The following is an 18596-nucleotide window of genomic DNA, read 5'->3' as shown; positions in this document are numbered from 1 at the left end:
GTAATTAAGGGAAAAACTTGGGCATTATCAGCAGGAACATACATTGGTGGCCAGGAAAAAACTGAGAATGTCCTAAATGAGGAAACAGAGGGGTCCTTCAGCCTTGGGACTATCTCTTATTAAAAGAGAGAAAGTAGATTTGAATGTCTCTTTTCCATCATTGTTTATGACAATTTTTTAAAAACAACTTAATTGAGATATAATTTACATATCATATAGTTCACCTCTTTAAAGTGTGCAATTCAGTTTTTAGTATATTTAAAGAATTATGCAACAATCACTGTAATCTAATTTTAGAATATTTTCATTATCCCCAAAAGAAATCTTGTACCCATTAGCAGTCACTCCCTTTTGTCCCCTCTGATCTGTGTTATTTCTCTACAGATATGCCTATTCTGGAATTTCAGATAAATGGGATCATACAACATATGACCTTTTGTGTCTGGCTTCTTTCACTTAGTATAATGGTTTTGGAGTTCATTCATGTTGTAAGATATATCAATACTTTATTCCTTCTTATAGTTGAATAATATTCCATAGTATGGACACACCACATTTGTTCATTCACCAGTTGATAGACATTTAGGTTGTTTACATGTTTTGGCTATTAAGAATAATGCCACCATGAACGCACACATGCAAGTTTTTATGTGGATGTATTAATTTCTCTTGTGTATATACCTACGAGAATTGCTGGGTCATATGGTACCTCCTATATTTGACATTTTGAAGAACTTCCAAAATGTCTTCCAAAGTGGCTGCATCATTTTATATTCCTGCAGCAATACGCAAGGGTTGTAACTTCTCTACATTCTCACTGACACATATTATTATCTTTTAGATTATAGCCATTCTAATGGGTGTGAAGTGGTATTTGAGTGTGATTTTATTTGTATTTCCCTAATCACTAAATGATATTGAGCATCTTTTCACGTGCTGATTGGCCATTTGTGTATCCTTGGAGAAATGTCTAATCAAACCTTTTGCCCATTTTTAATTGGTTTGTTGCTTTTTTTGTTGCATTTTAAGAGTTCTTTATATATTCTGGATACAAGTCCCTTATCAGATATATGATTTGCAAAGATTTTCTCCCAGTGTTGTCTTTTCACTTTCTTGATGGAGTCCAACCCTATTTTATTAGGCTTCCAAATGAGAGGCTTTCTTGTCTGAGCATATGTTCCAAAACTGTGGCCTTTCCACAGTATTTAAGGTGATTTGTAAATATAATATGGCTATAATTATGATTTTCAAAAGAAATCGTAGGAAGAAGAGCATGAAAGCAATAAGTTAATGATGTAGAGAGAAGAGTCTAAAGGGGTTTGCTTTGTCCTGTTTGTCCTTCCACCATGTGATGATGGTACCATTTACCCATTCCTACTCTATCTCCCTAGCTCCAGCCTTCTTCCTCCTGATGTTAGAAGTAACCACACTTTTCATAACCATATGAACAGTCTTTGTAATATTAACAGAGGCAACAAAGCCAGTGAGTGTAGAATAATACTTATGGAAGAAAGTTGGCAATGAAAGAAGAGAGAATAATAGAATCAGAGCTAAGGGGAGATATTTAAAGATGCAAGAGAACCTGGTTATGTTCTACAGAAAAGGAGTCCTTGAAATATGGAAATTAAAAGGATTCAGAACAAAAGGGATTACTATTGGAACAATGCTGAAGCAGACTTTGGGTAGGAATTTGATCAAGATTATGGAGAATGTGAGAAGAAGCCATCACCAACTGGGATTAAATGGAGTCATCAGTTGATACCAATGTTTTTTAAGCAAAGAAAAGGGCTGTAAGAGATGGTGTTAGGAAACTTTGAGAGCAACTCTAGACAACTATTTGGTTGCAATACATCCATTTTCATCAGGAGATCAATATTTATTGAGTACCTACCATGTCACATCACATTATATATCACATTATAATAGATGTTTTAGTAATTATAAAAGAAAACATCAAAACTCCTTCTTCAAGTGTTTATAATCTAGATGAGAAATAGTCTAACACAGTTAATTATTAAAACATACACAAGAGTTAGTGTCAGTATAGTACAGGTTGTTTATATGGTAAAAGATTTTTTTAAAAATGAGCTAAGGGAGTGGGGAAAGGTTTGAGGAAGAGGATAGGTCTTGAACAAAGTCTGGAAGGATTCATCTGCCTCCTCAATCTTTCTATCCAAATTCCTTCTTCAAAACCTAAACATTAAGAGAGGTGCCAAATCATATGCAATATGATGTGTGTGCTCTCAGAGGCAACCAGAGTCAGTAAGGAGCCATAGGATTAGATCTCTGCAAGATAGAATATTTTGATTCAACAAAAACTTTGTTAAACTTCATCTTCAGGCAAGGAGTGATCGTGGGCAGGAGAAACTCCTGTTTCTTTCATTAGGGTGGGTTAAACTTATGGCCCCATCCTCTCAAGAGGCATCTTTTTCTCGACTCTTTGAAGATTCTTTCCAATGCATGGCAAAATGAAGGAACATAAAATAGGAAAATACATATTATATTTTTCTCTTCTCTGCAGAATCTGAGTGTCAAGGAGGACGAAGTTCAGCAGATGAATCCCCCAAAGTTTGAAATGATTGAAGATGTGGCAATGCTGATTCATCTCAATGAAGCATCTGTGCTGCATACCCTGAAGAGGCGCTATGACCATTGGATGATCTATGTATGTATATATGCTTTACTGTGAAATATGTTGGCACTCATATTGGCAATGTCTCAGCCCTCTTTTGGATAAGTGCTTACCTTGAAATTAAGCATACTCACATGGGGATAATTTTTTAAATGTTTTTATTTATTTTTGAGAGACAGAACATGTATGCAGGGGAGGGGCAGAGAGAGAGGGAGACAGAGGATCTGAAACAGGCTCTGCACTGACAGCAGAGAGTAGGTAGGACTCAAACTGAAGAACTAAGAGATCATGACCTGAGCCGAAGTCAGACGCTTAACTGACTGGGCCACCCAGGTGACTCACATGGGAATAATTCTTGAGGAATGCCCACTGGAAAGGGATCTTAACATTTCCCCAATTTTAATTTGTCAACATTCATATCCCTTTCCCTAGGTTGTCAAGCTAGAGTAAAGGCATAAGGCTTAGAGCCAAATGCTAGTTTTGTCCGAATGCTAGTTTTGTCACTTACTAGTCTTTAAGTTTCTTAACTTCTTGAGGTCACCTTATCTGTAAAATGGGATAAGAATGCTTGACTCTCCAAGGTAGCCTGGAGGATTAAATAAGAGAATGTAAAACAGACAGTGCAGTGCCTGTCACCTCGTTTGGGCTCAGTAAGTAGAATGATTTTTTCATCATCATTAAATTGGCGATGGTTGCTCAAATTCTTTGATTTACTCAGAACCCTTTCAACAGAAGCAGCACTCAGTAGATTGGGCCAAAATGGTGGCATATGGGATCCATTGCTATAGAAGCCATGAAATGTAGTCAACTTGCTCCTTGGCACTTTGATTTACTACATGACTATATTAGTTCCCCTTGGAAGCTGTAATTACATGACTATGTTAGTTTCCTTGGATGCTGTAACAAAATTATTACAAACCAGTTGGCTTAAAACAACAGAAGTTTATTATGTCACAGTTCTAGAGACAAGAAGTCCAAAATCAAATCAAACCAACAGGGTCATGCTCCCTTTGGAGTCTCTAGGGGAGAATCATTCCTTACCCCTTCCAGCTTCTAGTGGCTGCTGGCATTCCTTGTGGCCATACCACTCCAGTCTCTGCCTCTGTCTTCACATCACTGTCTCTTCTGTGTGTCCGTATCTACTCTCTGTGTGTCTTATAAAGACACCAGCCATTGGATTTAAGGCCCACCCACATTATCATCTTGAGATCCCTAACTTAATTATACCTGCAAAGATCCTTTTTCCAAATAAGATCGCATTCACAGGTTGTGGGGATTAGGATCTGAATGTATCTTTTTAGGGTCACAATTCAACCATTATAGTGACTCAGTGACCCAAATGAACTACTCCCCCTCAGTGCCTTAAAAACCAGGTTCCAGATCTTATTGAAACACAAGCCACCTTCTGGCCTCAAATGCCTGATGGCTGCTCAGCCTACTGACGGCGTGCTCTCTGTCTTCAAAAGGTGTGTGTGTCAGACATGTTAGTAGTTAGCGCATCTCCCTGGGAAGAGGTAACCCCAGGTCCTGCTGCCACTCTAACCTGATTCTATCTCCTCCTGTTATAGTCCCCTCTCTGTAAGAATCTAAAAGCTCTCCTCCTTTTAGTTCCTTTATGAGTAAATATTTCAGCAAATATTATCTGGCAGTGAGAGAGCTGACAAACCTGGAAGTATTTCTAACCTGTTTTCTGAAATCTTCTCTGATTTTTCCTCAGACATATTCAGGTCTCTTCTGTGTGAGCATAAACCCTTACAAGTGGCTTCCAGTGTATCAGAAAGAAGTCATGGCTGCCTACAAAGGGAAGAGGCGATCAGAAGCTCCCCCTCACATCTTCGCTGTTGCCGATAATGCCTTTCAGGATATGCTTCACAGTAAGTGGCTGCCCTACAAAATGAAAGGTAAAAATATCTGATCTACTTTCTCTCCGTGTCACTAAGAGTCACGTAGGCATTGTGAACAGAGCGTGGCCTTTACAGTTACCTAATCACTTGAAGCCTCTGTTTCTTTTGGATAAAACATGGGCAAAATAGAGCCTGCCTCCTAGGGTTCTGGAGACGATTAGCTCACACGTCAAATTAAGTGAGATAATGCATTGAAAGTGCTCATCCCAGTGGCTGGCCCAGAGTAAGCCCCCTGTAGATGGCAGCTTTTATTACATAAAGCTCCTGCTAGACTTTCTGGCACATAGAAGTTTCTCTGTAGCTATTGTAGCACCATGCTTCTTAAAAGGCTTAAAATGGCAAAAATGTCAACCATTAGTCAGTTATCATTTGTATTTGGAGCAAGAGAATAGGCCTGAGATTTGTATGTTCTTATGACTGGCATATATAGGGGCAAGGGAAAAATCTATTTTACTCTGTACTATTTAAATGGTATTTTTTTTCCAACTAAGAGCAAATCTTTTCCCTTGTGTCTGACTTCAAACTGCAACCAAGGAAATTTTGAATAAGTTTGCCAATACGTAGAAGCTCTGGCAAAAGAATGTTCTGACATTTTCTTTTCTTTTGTAGCTCGAGAGAATCAGTCTGTACTTTTGACGTAAGTGTTTGCCTTGCCTCTTCTTTTTGGCCAGCCGTGAGAGTTTCAATGGAAACAGACACCTACCTTTCACTGGGAATAAAACATAAATTCACTGTATTTGAATTGTTTGCTCTTTAGATACAGAATACATTCTAGGCAAGAATAAGATACTCAGGAAATTGTCATAACACTTTAGTCAGTGATTACTCTAAAATTGGTACTAGCTAGACTGCTTCCACCATTTTAGTAAATCTTTTAGAACTCCTAGTACACAAGCTGATTTTAGTCATCTTCTTGGAGAACTCCCTGTCCATATAAGCATTTTCAAAGGTCTTTGGACTGGCTAATTGGACAGAGAGAATGAAAGTCCAATGGGTATGACCACAGAACATATAATCTGCTATTATCTGGGCAGTCAGATTGAGCAGACCAAGGTATATTAAGTAGTAGGAACTAAGAGATGGTGAAACTTGGAGGAAAAATGGAAGGAAAAATACTTCAGTGATACCACATTGTATGTTAATTTTGATGAGAAGAGCATTGATTGGCCAGGTAGACTGTCAGCATGGTGGCTGAGGGGAGAGGCTAAGACCTAAGAGGCAGTGAAATGCTAAAGTTGTTAGTCTTCCTATGCAATAATGTTGTCACCTTGTGTGTTGGGCTCTCCATTGGCTCTAGTCATCCTGAGAAGAATAACAGTCTCAGAATCTTGCAGCTAGATGGGTAGTTAGTGTTCAGCCTTTTGCAGAGAAGATAGACTATTTCCTGGAGTTTCATACAGATAAAGGCAGACCTTGATCCTATGATGCTTTGAGTGATGAAGCTATCACCACTGTGTTTTCTTCCCACATTACAAAGTTAACTGGTTATCAAAGGTAAAAGGGAAGTCTAAAACCCAACTGCCAGATGGAATGATTGGTAGGCCCTCTTCTTAGGGAGGGGGTTGGACCTAGCCATCTGATAGCCTCAATATGTAAAAATCCCTTGAACAGTTGGTAATGAGGAGACCAGTCTTTAATTAATAGAGGTGCTCTTCAGCTCTTTGTTAACAGGAGCATGAGGAACAGGCTTCTGGTTTTTATAAAATCTTTAATCTTTCTGTACTGAGTTTTGATTTTTGTTCGTGCTGTTTTTAGAGCCTGAGATAGTCCTTCCCCTTCTCCCAACCAATTAAATATCTACATCTCTTTAAAGTTTTCTCTTAAGTTCCATTTTTTCCATAGAAATGTACCTTCTTGGGAAAAATATATTTAACTTTCACTGCATTTGTATTCTGAACCAGTTAACTGTGTCATTGAATTTTCAATCACAGAGGAGAATCTGGTGCTGGAAAGACTGTGAACACCAAACATATTATCCAGTATTTTGCCACCATAGGAACCATGCGTGAATCTAGGGAAAAGCTGGTAAGTGTTCATATATCTTGGCAGGAAAGATGAAGTGGTCCTATCTGCTGATCATGGAAGCTCTGCCTTGATTACTTTGGGGGAGAAAAGAGGAGACAAGAACCACAGAACAATTAGAAAATTTTAGAAAAGTCTTTTTCCCCCATCTTTGCCTCTTGAGAGGATTATTAAGTGCTTCAAACCAATAACTCCCAAATATAAAACTACATAATTTGTTTTAGACTTGCTTCAAGGGTTTAGTCTTTGTTGATTGAACCCTCTGAGAATTACTTTTAAGATCTAAGCCATCTTCCCTAAAGGCTAGGGTCATCAGTGCCTTGAATGGCTACTTTTGATATTTCTGAATTCCTTTAGCTATCATGAAATGTCAAACTCCCACAGATATGCACCAGTAAAAGTCTGCTTCCTTTACCACTATCCCCTGGATCAGATCTCAAATGCCTGGTGGACATACCCTCAACTTTAATCATATTCCAGGTTCTATTTACCTTCCCTCTCTATTTAATTAATTTTATCTTTGGTGATTTTTAATTTAGCTTGTTTTGTTAAGCTCCATTAACATGTTGATGAGTTTCATAATAATTTGAGGGTAACTAGACCATGAGAATTGGTACGCAAAATAAAATTAGATAATTCTGAGTGGGACTCAAAATCAATGAGTTATTGAGCTGTTAGAGCCTCTTATCTTTCTATGTCTGGCATTGTTATTTTGCCTTTTCAATTCAATTCTGGATCCATCCTGCTGTTTTGCAAATAAGAAGTATATCAAAATAACAAACTGGTCCAATTTTCAAACCATAAAAAGTTTCTTTACCAACCCCCACATTTCTGAATTTGATTGATTTCTTTAGGTGTCATTGAACTCTGTTATTCACTAGATATTACTTCATTTTTGTGTGCATTTTAGATTGTTTGGTGTGAGTTTGTTTGGTGGAGCCATTGAGCCTTATGATAATATATAACACATTACATAATACATAACACTTCTATGAAAATCTTTGCTTAAATAGCCCCTTACTTATTTAAAGGATAGTAGACCCATAATACTTAGAAGGGACATAGTATTTATCAATTTATAAATGCCTAAATACTATAAACTACATGGTTGGTTACATAGTTAACATACATTGTTAACAGGACCATAAGAACTAGGTTTCTGGTTTTTATAAAATCTTTAATCTTTCTGTACTGAGTTTTGATTTTTGTTCATGCTGTTATTTCTAGGCTAAGATAGTCCTTCCCCTTCTCCTAACCAATTAAATATCTATATCTCTTTATGTCACAAGTCACTGCTTGGCATGGACTGCTAGATTACTTAGGAATAGTAGCAAGGTAAAAATCAATTTAATAATGCCAAGATTCTGTTCTGTTATCTTAGGACAAATTCCCAGGTGTGAGAATTAGATGGGAAGAGATGGAGATTAACAATGGGGAAAATATAAGGAATGAAACTTGCTTGGAAATAGGATATAGATCTCTACGTTCTTTTCCCACTTAGGCCAATGCCAACCAAAAGAGAAGCATTTCAAATAAATGAGCTCCCACATATATTCACAGAAGCATTGTATATTAAGACATTTTCTCATACATCTATTTTTCTGAGTTCCCATCCCAAAGTAACATTGTATAACCAAATCTGGAAATGGCTTTTAGCTACTGGTTATCAAAACAAGAATTGGGTCTGGCCTAGGAATGGAGGGTTTATCACATTACAGAATTTTGCTGAAAATTTTATCTGTTTTATTTCTCATACCTGCATCTCAGGGGACTTTAGAAGATCAAATCCGTGAAGTGAATCCTATCTTGGAAGCATTTGGAAATGCCAAAACCCTTAGAAATGACAACTCCTCTCGTTTTGTAAGTAGCATGATTAAGCATCATATCAGAGTCTTTAATTTTGAAACAAATGATAAAATTCATGTCTTAGCACATAGGTGTAAAAAAATTTCTGGAACACCAAAGAGGTCTTTGATTAAAGTTTATAATATTGTTAGAGTCTTTGAAAAAGAAAGAGATCAGTTTCATCATTAAGAAATTAAAACTACATACAAATGTGCAACCTGAGGAGCTTCTATTTGGTCAGTTTTAGGAAGAAAATATTTAATAATTTCAAATTCCTTTCCACTCCCAGTAGGGAAGCTTACCCAGCAAATTCCAATGACGCTTTATATTTTATTACATTTCACAGATTTGAAAGTACTTTCTCTTTCATAATTTCCTATACTCCTTATAACAAATCGATTTAGTAAGCACTTCCTAATTCACTTAGTATAATTATTGTTTCTACTCTTGCTATGGCTCCCCTACCTCTGTATATTTTCCACGGGGAATTTTTTTGTTGGGAGACAACATTTTTTAAAATAGCTTTTGATAGCTTGCAGCCCCAGGATAGAGAAAGAATTTGGATTTCCAACCCTAGTTTCACAAATCCATTTTATGCCAAAAATGAGTGGCAGGGAGCCACTCTATAATTTACAAGGAAATTTGCAGAAGGCTTCCTGTTTGAATCTTTGGGCACAATTACATAACACCTCATGCTGATTTGGCTAGTTTCCATCCAGGGCCTTAGCACTGCCCTGCCTGTGCTTACATCTGCTTGTAATGTCTGGCTGCATAGCAGGTGCTAATATCGGTCCATAAAACAACTGCTAGATTTGGGATTGATTAGAATGTGAAAGCGTTTTCTGCTGAAATGTGAAAAAAAAGCTGGAAAAGAAGAGGGGAAAAGGAAGGAACAGAGGGAAACAGAGGGAAAGGAAAAGAAGATAAAAGAACATAAGACAGGAAAAAGTAAAAGGAAGAAAGGAAAAAACAACAAGTAGAAATAAAGATAAATGAGAAGGAAAGAAAGCAATTGAAAAAGAACAAGAGGGGTGCCTGGGTGGTTCACTTGGTTAAGCATCTGACTCTTGATTTTGGCTCAGGTCATGATCTCACTGTTGTGAGATCAAGCCCTGAGTCAGGCTCTGCACTGATAGTGTGGAGCTGGCTTGGGATTCTCTCTCTCTCTTCTCTGTCTCTCTCTCCCTCTCTCCCCATGCTGGTGCTTGCTCTCTCTATCTGTCAAAATAAATAAACATTTAAGGGAAAAAAAAGAAAGAAAAGGAACAAGAGTGAGAAAAAAGTTGGAAAGATAGAAGAAAAAATAGAGAAGCAAAATCTACAAAGATGGATGAATAGAAGGTAGAAGGAAAGGAAGGGAGAAGGAAAAAGGAAAGAGAAAAAGGGGTCCAAAAATTAAGAAACTCAGGTTAAATGATTTCAATTAATACTGTGTATATATGTATGTATACATAAATGTATGTGTATAAATGCACATATATGTGTGTACTTTTGTGTGTGTGTGTGTGTGTGTGTGTGTGTGGTTCCCATTGCCCTACATTTGTTAACTTAGTGGCTCAATCCCAGTGCTTGTAGCCACTCTCCTTCCCTTGCCCAGCTGCTATCCTGCTCTGACTCCCTCTTTAAATGGATGACCTCCACCAGCTGGCCTTCTGCCCAGCACTATCATCCCCATCCTGCAAGATCTAGCTGCCACTGATGCTTCATCTTATTTTTTTTATTATTATTTTTAATGTTTATTTATTTGGGGGAGATAGAGACAGAGCACAAGCGGGAGAGGGGCAAAGAGAGAGGGAGACACAGAATCTGAAGCAGGCTCCAGGCTCTGGGCTCCACAGAGCCCGACACAGACTCCAACCCATGAGCAGTGAGATCATGACCTGAGCCGAAGTAGGATACTTAACTGACTGAGCCACCCAGGCATCCCCCACTGAGTGTCTCCTTAGCTGCTTGTGGCTTCTGACATTGGATCTGTCACCTCTGGGCAGCCTTTCTGTACCATTGGATCCTGTCCTATGGCTTTTCATGAGAAGAAAGGAAGGAGCCCCAACTGTTATTTATGCCAAAGTAGTATTTTTAAAACATAAATGTGATCACATCATTTTTTCTGCTTAAAATCTCCCAGTATCTTCTGAGCACACATAAAATTAAATCTTACTCCTTCCTCTGGCCCACATGGCTTACTGATATGGTGCCTGGTGACTGTCTACCTGTCAGACTCCTTTTACTCACTGAACTCCTGCACAACTGACTTTTCTTCTTGATTCAAGACTCACCAAATGTTCCTGTGTTAATGCCACTGCATTAGCTGCTTACACTTAGAATCTAGAAGAGTAAGGACCACACCTGTTTTTCTAACATGGTATGTCCATGGCCTAGCAGGTTTCCTGGGTCATAGTAGGTGCTCAACAAATGTTTGCTGAATAAATGAAAGAGTTTGCTGCATGGAGCAATAGAGAATAGTTTGGAGAATAGTTTTCTCATTTTCAGATCAGAACACGGAGGCCCAGAGATGATTCAAGAACACCCACAAAAATACACAGCTAGAAGTCGGCAGATCTGAGACTAGAATCCAGGACCACTGCCAATCCTGGTGTCATTCTGGCTTGCTCCTAGCATTAAGTGGTGTCATCTCAGACCCATGTTGCATTTTTCTTTTAACTTTGGGGAAGTAGTCAGTTTGAGAGGAATGTGTGTAATAAAACCATTGCAACTGTTCGGAATGTTTCAGTAGGAGACCGTGTTTTGTGTCCACCTAGGGCAAATTCATCAGGATGCACTTTTGTGCCAGAGGCAAGCTGTCATCTGCAGACATCGATATTTGTGAGTAGCCACTATACTATTTGATTACTTTTCTTCTAAGTTTTGCAAGAACACCTAAGTATGAATCTTTATCCTTTTCTCATCCTGCAGATTTGTTCGAAAAATCCCGAGTGATTTTCCAGCAGCCTGGAGAGAGAAACTACCACATATTCTATCAAATTCTGTCTGGAAAAAAAGAACTTCATGGTGAGTGCATTATTCTGGAGCTTAGGGACATACTAAAACAAAAGACAGAAGTCAGATTACAGACCTGGGAAAGGATTGCTTAATAAGTCTCTTAGCCTCTTTAGAACTCAGTTTATTCATCCTATAAGGTAAATAATTATTAAGCCAATCATAAAACCAATGTTCTATACTTTTATATGGCTAGAGAGTAAATGTTAGCCCTTTCCCCCCCTATGTAGTAGTGTTTGGAAGTGGGTAGGATGCCCAGCAGGCATAAATGAATGTGTGCGTGTGTGTGTGTGTGTGTACACACGTGCATGAGAGAGAGAGAGAGAGAGAGATGTGTGTAAGAATATTAAATAATTTAAGGCCTTCAATGATTAGAAGATTAGAACCACATGAGTGGTATAGACAGGAGGCCAGAAGTGGGAGTCACCACTATGGTGCATAGTGGACAATGGGAGTTTTATAAAGAAGGGAGGCTTTGGGTTGGGATATAAAGGATGGGAAGGGGATTTAACCAGAGTGAGTGGAGGATATTTCCTATGGGAGGAACAGTGGGTACAGTGACAGGAAAGGGTAGGGCAAGATCATGCAGCAGAGAGACCCGGTTGACTGAAGGAAAGGATCTGTTATAGGAATAGTGGAGATTTTATTCTGATGGTTTCTGAACTCAAGGAGTTGGGAGGGCATGTGTATGTGCATGCATCTACATGTGTGTTATAGGGGGAGGGTAATAGGAGGTCATGATTTGTTGAAGGCAGGGACAATGAAGCTGGTGTGGTGGGCAAGAGGGATGGAAGGTGGAGATCCTAGACGGAAGTGACTATAGCAGCCCTGCTGTGAGATGACAAGGTATTGTTGAAGGCAGTGTCAGTGGGAATGGGAGAAAAGGAAGTGGATTCATAGAGGAGTAGACAGGTCTTAGCAATGACTGCAGGAATGAGGGAAAGTGAGGAGTCAAAAATCCTCCCAAGTTTTATAATTTGACAAGGATAAAGGTAGTGCCATGAACAGAAATGAAGAAGTAACTTGTGTGGTAAGAGAATGAACTTCATGTATTCATTCAACAAATACTTATTGTAGGGCTGCTGTGTGTGCACCAGGCACTGTTACTTAAGCATGGGTGTTGGAGAAGAAATAAGACAGGTCTCTGCCCTTGTGAGCTTACATTCTAGTATGGAAGACAAGTAATAAGAAAGTAAACAAAGAAATATATAATTTTAGAGAGTGGTAGGTCTACAAAAAACGTAGGGTGAGGGGACAGAGTGAATTTGGGCTTGGTGGGGGTATGTGGTTATATTTTAGATAGAATGGTCAGGCAAGATCTCTCTGAGAAGGCAATATTTTCACAGACCATAGTATGAATAAGCAAGCAAGTAGGCTAGATGTCCAGGAATAAAGTTCCAGGAAGAGGGAACAGTAAATGCAAAGACGCTGAGGCAGGAATGAATTTGGTTTACTCTTGAAATAGCAAAATGTCCCTTGCAGGTGGTGGAGAGAAGGTAACGAAGGGGGAGATGGGCAGGGCCAGATCAAGCAGCGTCTTACAGGCTTTGGCAGAGTTTATAGTGAATTTTAGGTGCTATGGGAAGTCATTGGATGGGGAGAATGACAAATTGATTGGATTGCAAAGGTCTTGCATATGAGGTAAACCACTGAGGACAATGATGCTCCCACAGGAATGGATGTGGGATGAGATAGAAGATCCAGGCGAGCAAATTGATGGAGAACAATCCTCCCAGCCTGTTATCCTAGATTAAGTATACTAATCATACACTTGGCTGTGTTTTGACCACATGGCCTTCAACTTCAAAGAGCTCTTACTGAATGGGGAAATATCTGCAAACTGGAAAATTTGCCACAGGCACAATAGGTGATATGAAAGCAGCAACTATTCTTCTCACTTTCCCTCCACCTAACCTTGAACAGATTTTTTTTTAATCTCCCTTTGATTAGCCCTGCCAAATCTAACATTCTTGGCACAAATTTCTATGCTGTACAGGGTATGTGACACAGAGGGTCCAATGTAAGTACCAGCAGTGACTGCAAGGCTTGGGGAGCTGTTTACTAATAGAACCATCTGAGGGCTCTGGGCTGCTATGGAAAAAGCATGCTTATCTTGAATTCATTGATCTTGTGGAGTCTTTGGGGGCTGCAGAGATTGATTAGTGTACAAAGGCTGACATCTGGTGGTCCATATTGGGTATTGTCAGTCCACTTGTTCTCACCACTGGTCATTCTTTGGGACATTTTAAAATTTGAACTCTTTTTATTCATGTTTGCCAAAGGAGATCTTCAGAAAGATCTCCCAAGAATTGATACAGGAGAACACATCTTAGCAACATAAGGATAATGTCCAAATTTCCTATTATAGAACTATTATAGAAGAACTGGATATGGAAAATCAGTCAAGAGGCTGGCCACCCACTGAAGAAGCCTAGGAAATGGGGTGATGGGTTACCCCAAAGTCAGGCCCCAATTAGTCTCTACATGGTCTGGAACATGCCTTTACTCCCTTTCAGTTTAGGCTCACCCTTGTTCAAGCCATGGCTAAAACTCACTTTCTTAGTCCCTTTAGACACGGCCCCTTGAAATTCCTTAATTCTTAATACCAACTGTATAGATTGGTGCTGCATATACCTTCCTATTTTTTCTTCTCTCCTTTACTATTTTTTTCTATTCATTTATCGTACCCATTCTTGCTATTCAACTAGTGTAGAAACTCTAGGGTGAAAGGTCAGAAACATGACCTTGTCTCTTGGAATCCCTAACATTTTGCTTACTGCTCTAAGTGCTCACTTTAGTATGTGGCAGTAAGGCAGTGTGGAAGTTGCCAAGAGGTGTGCCTGATCCATCTACTAGTGGCCTGAATGCATCTGGAGGAAGAAAGTATCAGCATCTGGACCTCCTAGTCCGGAGCATATTAAGTTGTACTCCTTTTACCCATTATGTCTCTCTTGAACTAGTCTCATATCTTTACTCCCTTTTCTCCCCACTGGTTGTTAGGAGGAACAAGATGTGCGTGTGGTGGTGGTGCCTGGCCTAACTCTAGAGAATGCTATTCAAGCTGTAGACTATGCGAATGATTCTTTCTGGAGCTGGGCAGTGTACAACCTCTTCAGAGGTACATGGCAGTGTGAGAAATTGGTAATGATGACTTATGTGGCATAGAGGGACTAGCTACAGAACTTTGTGATTTTAAGGTGTTTTTTGTTTTTGTTTTTGTTTTTTTTTTTTTTGTCCAATGGTTAGTTTTGCTCCTTTTCATAGTGAACTCAGCTAAATCTTGGAGAGCATTCAGCCATCCATGCAAAAAGTAAAATTTAATGTCAAGATGACATGGAAAACAGCCTTGAATGATAAAATACTCACTCTTAAAGGGCTCTCTGAATCTGCTATTGAAGAGAGACATCTAGAAATGACACCGGCACATTTTGTGGTTGTGAAGCAGTTGACTTTTAGCATCCTCTCGTGCCCCCTGTCTGTGCTCTCTCCAGCCCTCCTGAAAATCTCCCCCATTCTCCACATGCCCACAGCCTGGTCAACAATCTTGTGTGTGGGCCTTTAGTGGCCTAGATAGTCTTCCTGGCCCTAATAAGTGCCTCACAAAAATGTATTCACTGTTTGCTTTTTTTCCATTCTCTCTTGGCCATTTCTCTTGGTAGAAATGAAATTAATTAAATAAAGGAATCTCTGTTAACATGATATTCCAAGGTAACTTCAAGCCTCACCCCAATTAAAATTAATTGCTCCTTGAAAACAAATTTTGATAAGGCCCAGGGGGGAAGATGTTTTGAGCTAAAGGCCTTTCGGAGTTCCTCAAACACTCAGGCATTTAGTTTGTACATTTTTTAGAGCCACCACTTCATTGTGACTATATCTGCTCCAGATGATTAGGCCAATGCATCAGCCATATTTCTGGTTAGTGAGATAAAGCAAAAGCCCATTAAGTATCCTTTATAACTTCCAGAAGTGTATCTGGAAGCAAGACTCTCCTTCTGTCTATGCAAAGGAGGAAAGGAATTATGATTATAGTTACAAACACAGGTTCGAGTAGGTAGGTGGCTTAGTCTAACAGAAATACTAGAGACTAGGGGCACTTGGGTGGCTCAGTTGGTTGAGCATCCGACTCTTGATTTCAGCTCGGGTCATAATCCCAGGGTCGTGGGATAGAGCCCCACATCAGGCTCTGTGCTGAGCAGGAAGCATGCTTAGGATTCTCTGTCTTCCTCCCTCTCTGCCCCTCCCCCAGCTCTCTCTTTCTCTCAAATAAAATTTAAAAAAATACTAGAGACTGTGTTTTAAATTCAATATACTATTAATTGTGTCCTGGGCAAGTCATGGGGCTTTCCAGGTTTCTATTTTCCTATATTCAACATAGAGAAAATAATGTCAAATATAGCACCTTTGGTCATCACAACCAAAATGAAAATGATCAAAAATAACCTAATAAGTATTAGTGTAGGGGCGCCTGGGTGGCTCAGTCGGTTGAGCGTCTGACTTCAGCTCAGGTCATGATCTCACAGTTCCTGAGTTCGAGCCCCACGTCGGGCTCTGTGCTGATAGCTCAGAGCCTGGAGCCTGCTTCGGGTTCTGTGTCTCCCTCTCTCTTCTGCCCCTAACCCACTCACATTCTGTCTCTGTCTCTCGCAAAAATAAATAAACATTAAAAAAATTTAATCAGTATGAGTGTAAAATGAAAAGTATATGAATTGTTACAATTCAGAATGGTCTAAAAGGTAATTCTTGGCAAAACAATTTTAGAAGGTAGGTTCTTTTTGTTTTTTGTTTTTTTGTTTTTTTATGTAAATTGAAACATCCAACTGAAACATCCCCCACACTAAAAAGTGGGTGTGTGATAGCACTGGTTAGGTGTGTGATTCCTGTAGCCTCCTACAGGGAGAGGACCATGTTGTTTTTGTATCCTTACCTCCTCCCATATCATACACCTATTCTAGAGAAAGAAGAGTAAGCAGATACTTTGATTGGAAAGACATGGAAATGATGTCTGTATTTGGCTGTAAAGGAGGTGAGAGGACAAGATTTTAAGGCCCCTTGGTGTCAGGCCTGGCTACAGCCTTGCATTCACCAGCATAATGAACCACAGAAGAGGCATAGCTTCAGGGCAGGCATGGTAAATACCCTGGATTCGGTTTTGATAGGGTTGGGTTTGAGCTACTTATGGCCACCTGCACTGAAATGTCTAGTAGGAAGTTGGAATTCTAGGTCTGGAACTCAGAAAACATAGGTTCGAGTCATCACTAAAACTACAAATGAGCCTTGTAAAAAGAATGTATAGAGATTTTTTGACCTTTAGAGTTATGACAATATTTGACACCACTGATTACCCATTCCTCCTTGAAAATCTCTCCTCTTGGCTTCTAGTACACCACCCTCCCTTGTTCCTCTCCTAAATCTCTGGGTATTTCTTTGTGGGTCTCTCTTTTTCATCTGGCCTGTGACTTTAGAGTGCCCTGGGGCTCAGTCCTTGCATCTATCTTGTGGTGACCTCCTGTAGACATTTTTTTTTTTCTTTCAAGATTTTATTTAAATTCAAGTTAGTTAACATACAGTATAGTATTGAGTTCAGGGGTAGGACCCAGTGATCCATCACTTATATATGAAACCTAGTTCTCATCCCAACAAGTGCCCTTCTTAATGCCCCTCATTCATTTAACCCATTCCCCCACCCTTCTCCCCTCCAGCAACGCTCAGTTTGTTCTCTATAGTTAAGAGTCTCTTATGGTTTGCCTCCCTCTCTGTTATTATTTTAATTTTTATTTCCCTTCCCCTACATTCATCTGTTTTGCTTCTTAAATTCCACAAGTGAGAGAAATCATATGGTATTTGTCTTTCTGATTGATTTATTTCATTTAGCATAATACACTAGTTCCATCCACACCATTGCAAATGGCAAGATTTCATTCTTTTTGATGGCTGAGTAATAGTTCATTGCGTGTGTGTGTGTGTGTGTGTGTGTGTGTGTGTTAGTGTATCAACAGTTGATGGACATTTGGGCTCTTTCTATAATTTGGCTATTGTTGATAGTGTTTCTATAAACACTGGAGTGCATGTGACCCTTCAAATCAGTATTTTTGTATCCTTTGGATAAATACCTACTAGTGTAAGGTTTGAGGAACCTCCATTCTGTTTTCCATAATGGCTGCACAATAAGCCGACAGTTATAAAGATAGTTTCTATTGGATGATTTCCACAGTTTGGAGTTCAGACTTATCTCCAGTATTTTAGACTCCTAGCTAATTGACCCTTATTTCTCTACTTGGTTTGGAGAAGGACCACCTTATATGACTGACATATAATGAAATTTACTTGTGATTTTTTTTCTATTGTACCACTAGTTTTTGAGGATTTTTCACAGTGTAAAATGACAGAATCATAGATTGCTGTGGTTTAGGCTGTGTATATAGTAAAAACTATGGGTTTTAGATGTTTGAGGGAAATTCCTATGGAAAAAAGAAAGACCTGTAGAAGAACCCACAACAAGGTTAATGGGCATGCCTCAGGGTTTTTGAGATTTCAGTGTGTACATTTCTGTTTAGCTTACACAAGTATAAAGCACTTTAAGTGAAAAAATATTTTCTGGAAATTTATAAGATGAAATTACATGGTATCTACTCTTTTATTGTCTGGCTTCTTTCACTCTGTGTAATTATTTTGAGAATCTTCCATGCTATAGGCATGCATAGGCATCTCAAATTTAACGTGCCTGAGACCTGTTCCTGAACCACCCTCCCACACCTGCTGCTACCACAGTGTTTCCCAGGGCTATTGAAGGCAGCTCTACCCTTCCGCTTGACTCACCACAAACCCTTGGAATTACCTTTGATTATCTGTTTCTCCCACCTTATTCTCACTTGTTCCATCTACTTTCAAAAGCCTTCTTACCATCTTTGTTGGTACTGCCCTGATCAAATACCATCACCTCTCTCCTGGATTAGTTAACCATCTCCTGCCTGGTATTCCTGCTTCCACCCTTGCTTCCTCTGTCTTCAACCCAACAGCCATGGTAAATATAATAATAATAATAATAATAATAATAATAATAATAAATCAGATGATGTTACTCCTCTGCTCAAAAAGCTTCAATAGCTTCCTGTCTCATACCGAGCATAAATGCCCAAATCCTCACTCTGGCCTGTAAGGAGCTATCATCTGTCCTCTTGATGCCTCTCGGACCTCAA

At 39.3% G+C, this 18596-nt stretch overlaps 1 protein-coding gene across 1 annotated transcript in view; it reads left to right on the top strand.

Moving 5' to 3' along the window:
- The window catches only part of MYH15 (myosin heavy chain 15), a 144487-nt gene that overhangs the window by 5488 nt on the left and 120403 nt on the right, over nucleotides 1–18596 (top strand). The window contains exons 3-9 of the mRNA XM_060640105.3: nucleotides 2522–2665; nucleotides 4350–4506; nucleotides 5146–5173; nucleotides 6468–6561; nucleotides 8326–8418; nucleotides 11163–11226; nucleotides 11317–11412. Coding sequence (XP_060496088.3) covers nucleotides 2522–2665; nucleotides 4350–4506; nucleotides 5146–5173; nucleotides 6468–6561; nucleotides 8326–8418; nucleotides 11163–11226; nucleotides 11317–11412 — 676 coding nt within the window. The remainder of the gene's footprint in view (nucleotides 1–2521; nucleotides 2666–4349; nucleotides 4507–5145; nucleotides 5174–6467; nucleotides 6562–8325; nucleotides 8419–11162; nucleotides 11227–11316; nucleotides 11413–18596) is intronic.

This window comes from Panthera onca, chromosome C2 (genome assembly GCF_046562875.1).
Source record: "Panthera onca isolate mPanOnc1 chromosome C2, mPanOnc1 haplotype 2, whole genome shotgun sequence".
Taxonomy (NCBI): domain Eukaryota; kingdom Metazoa; phylum Chordata; class Mammalia; order Carnivora; family Felidae; genus Panthera; species Panthera onca.
The sequence above is the reverse complement of the archived record's forward strand: the minus strand, read 5'-3'. Positions and strand labels throughout refer to the sequence as shown.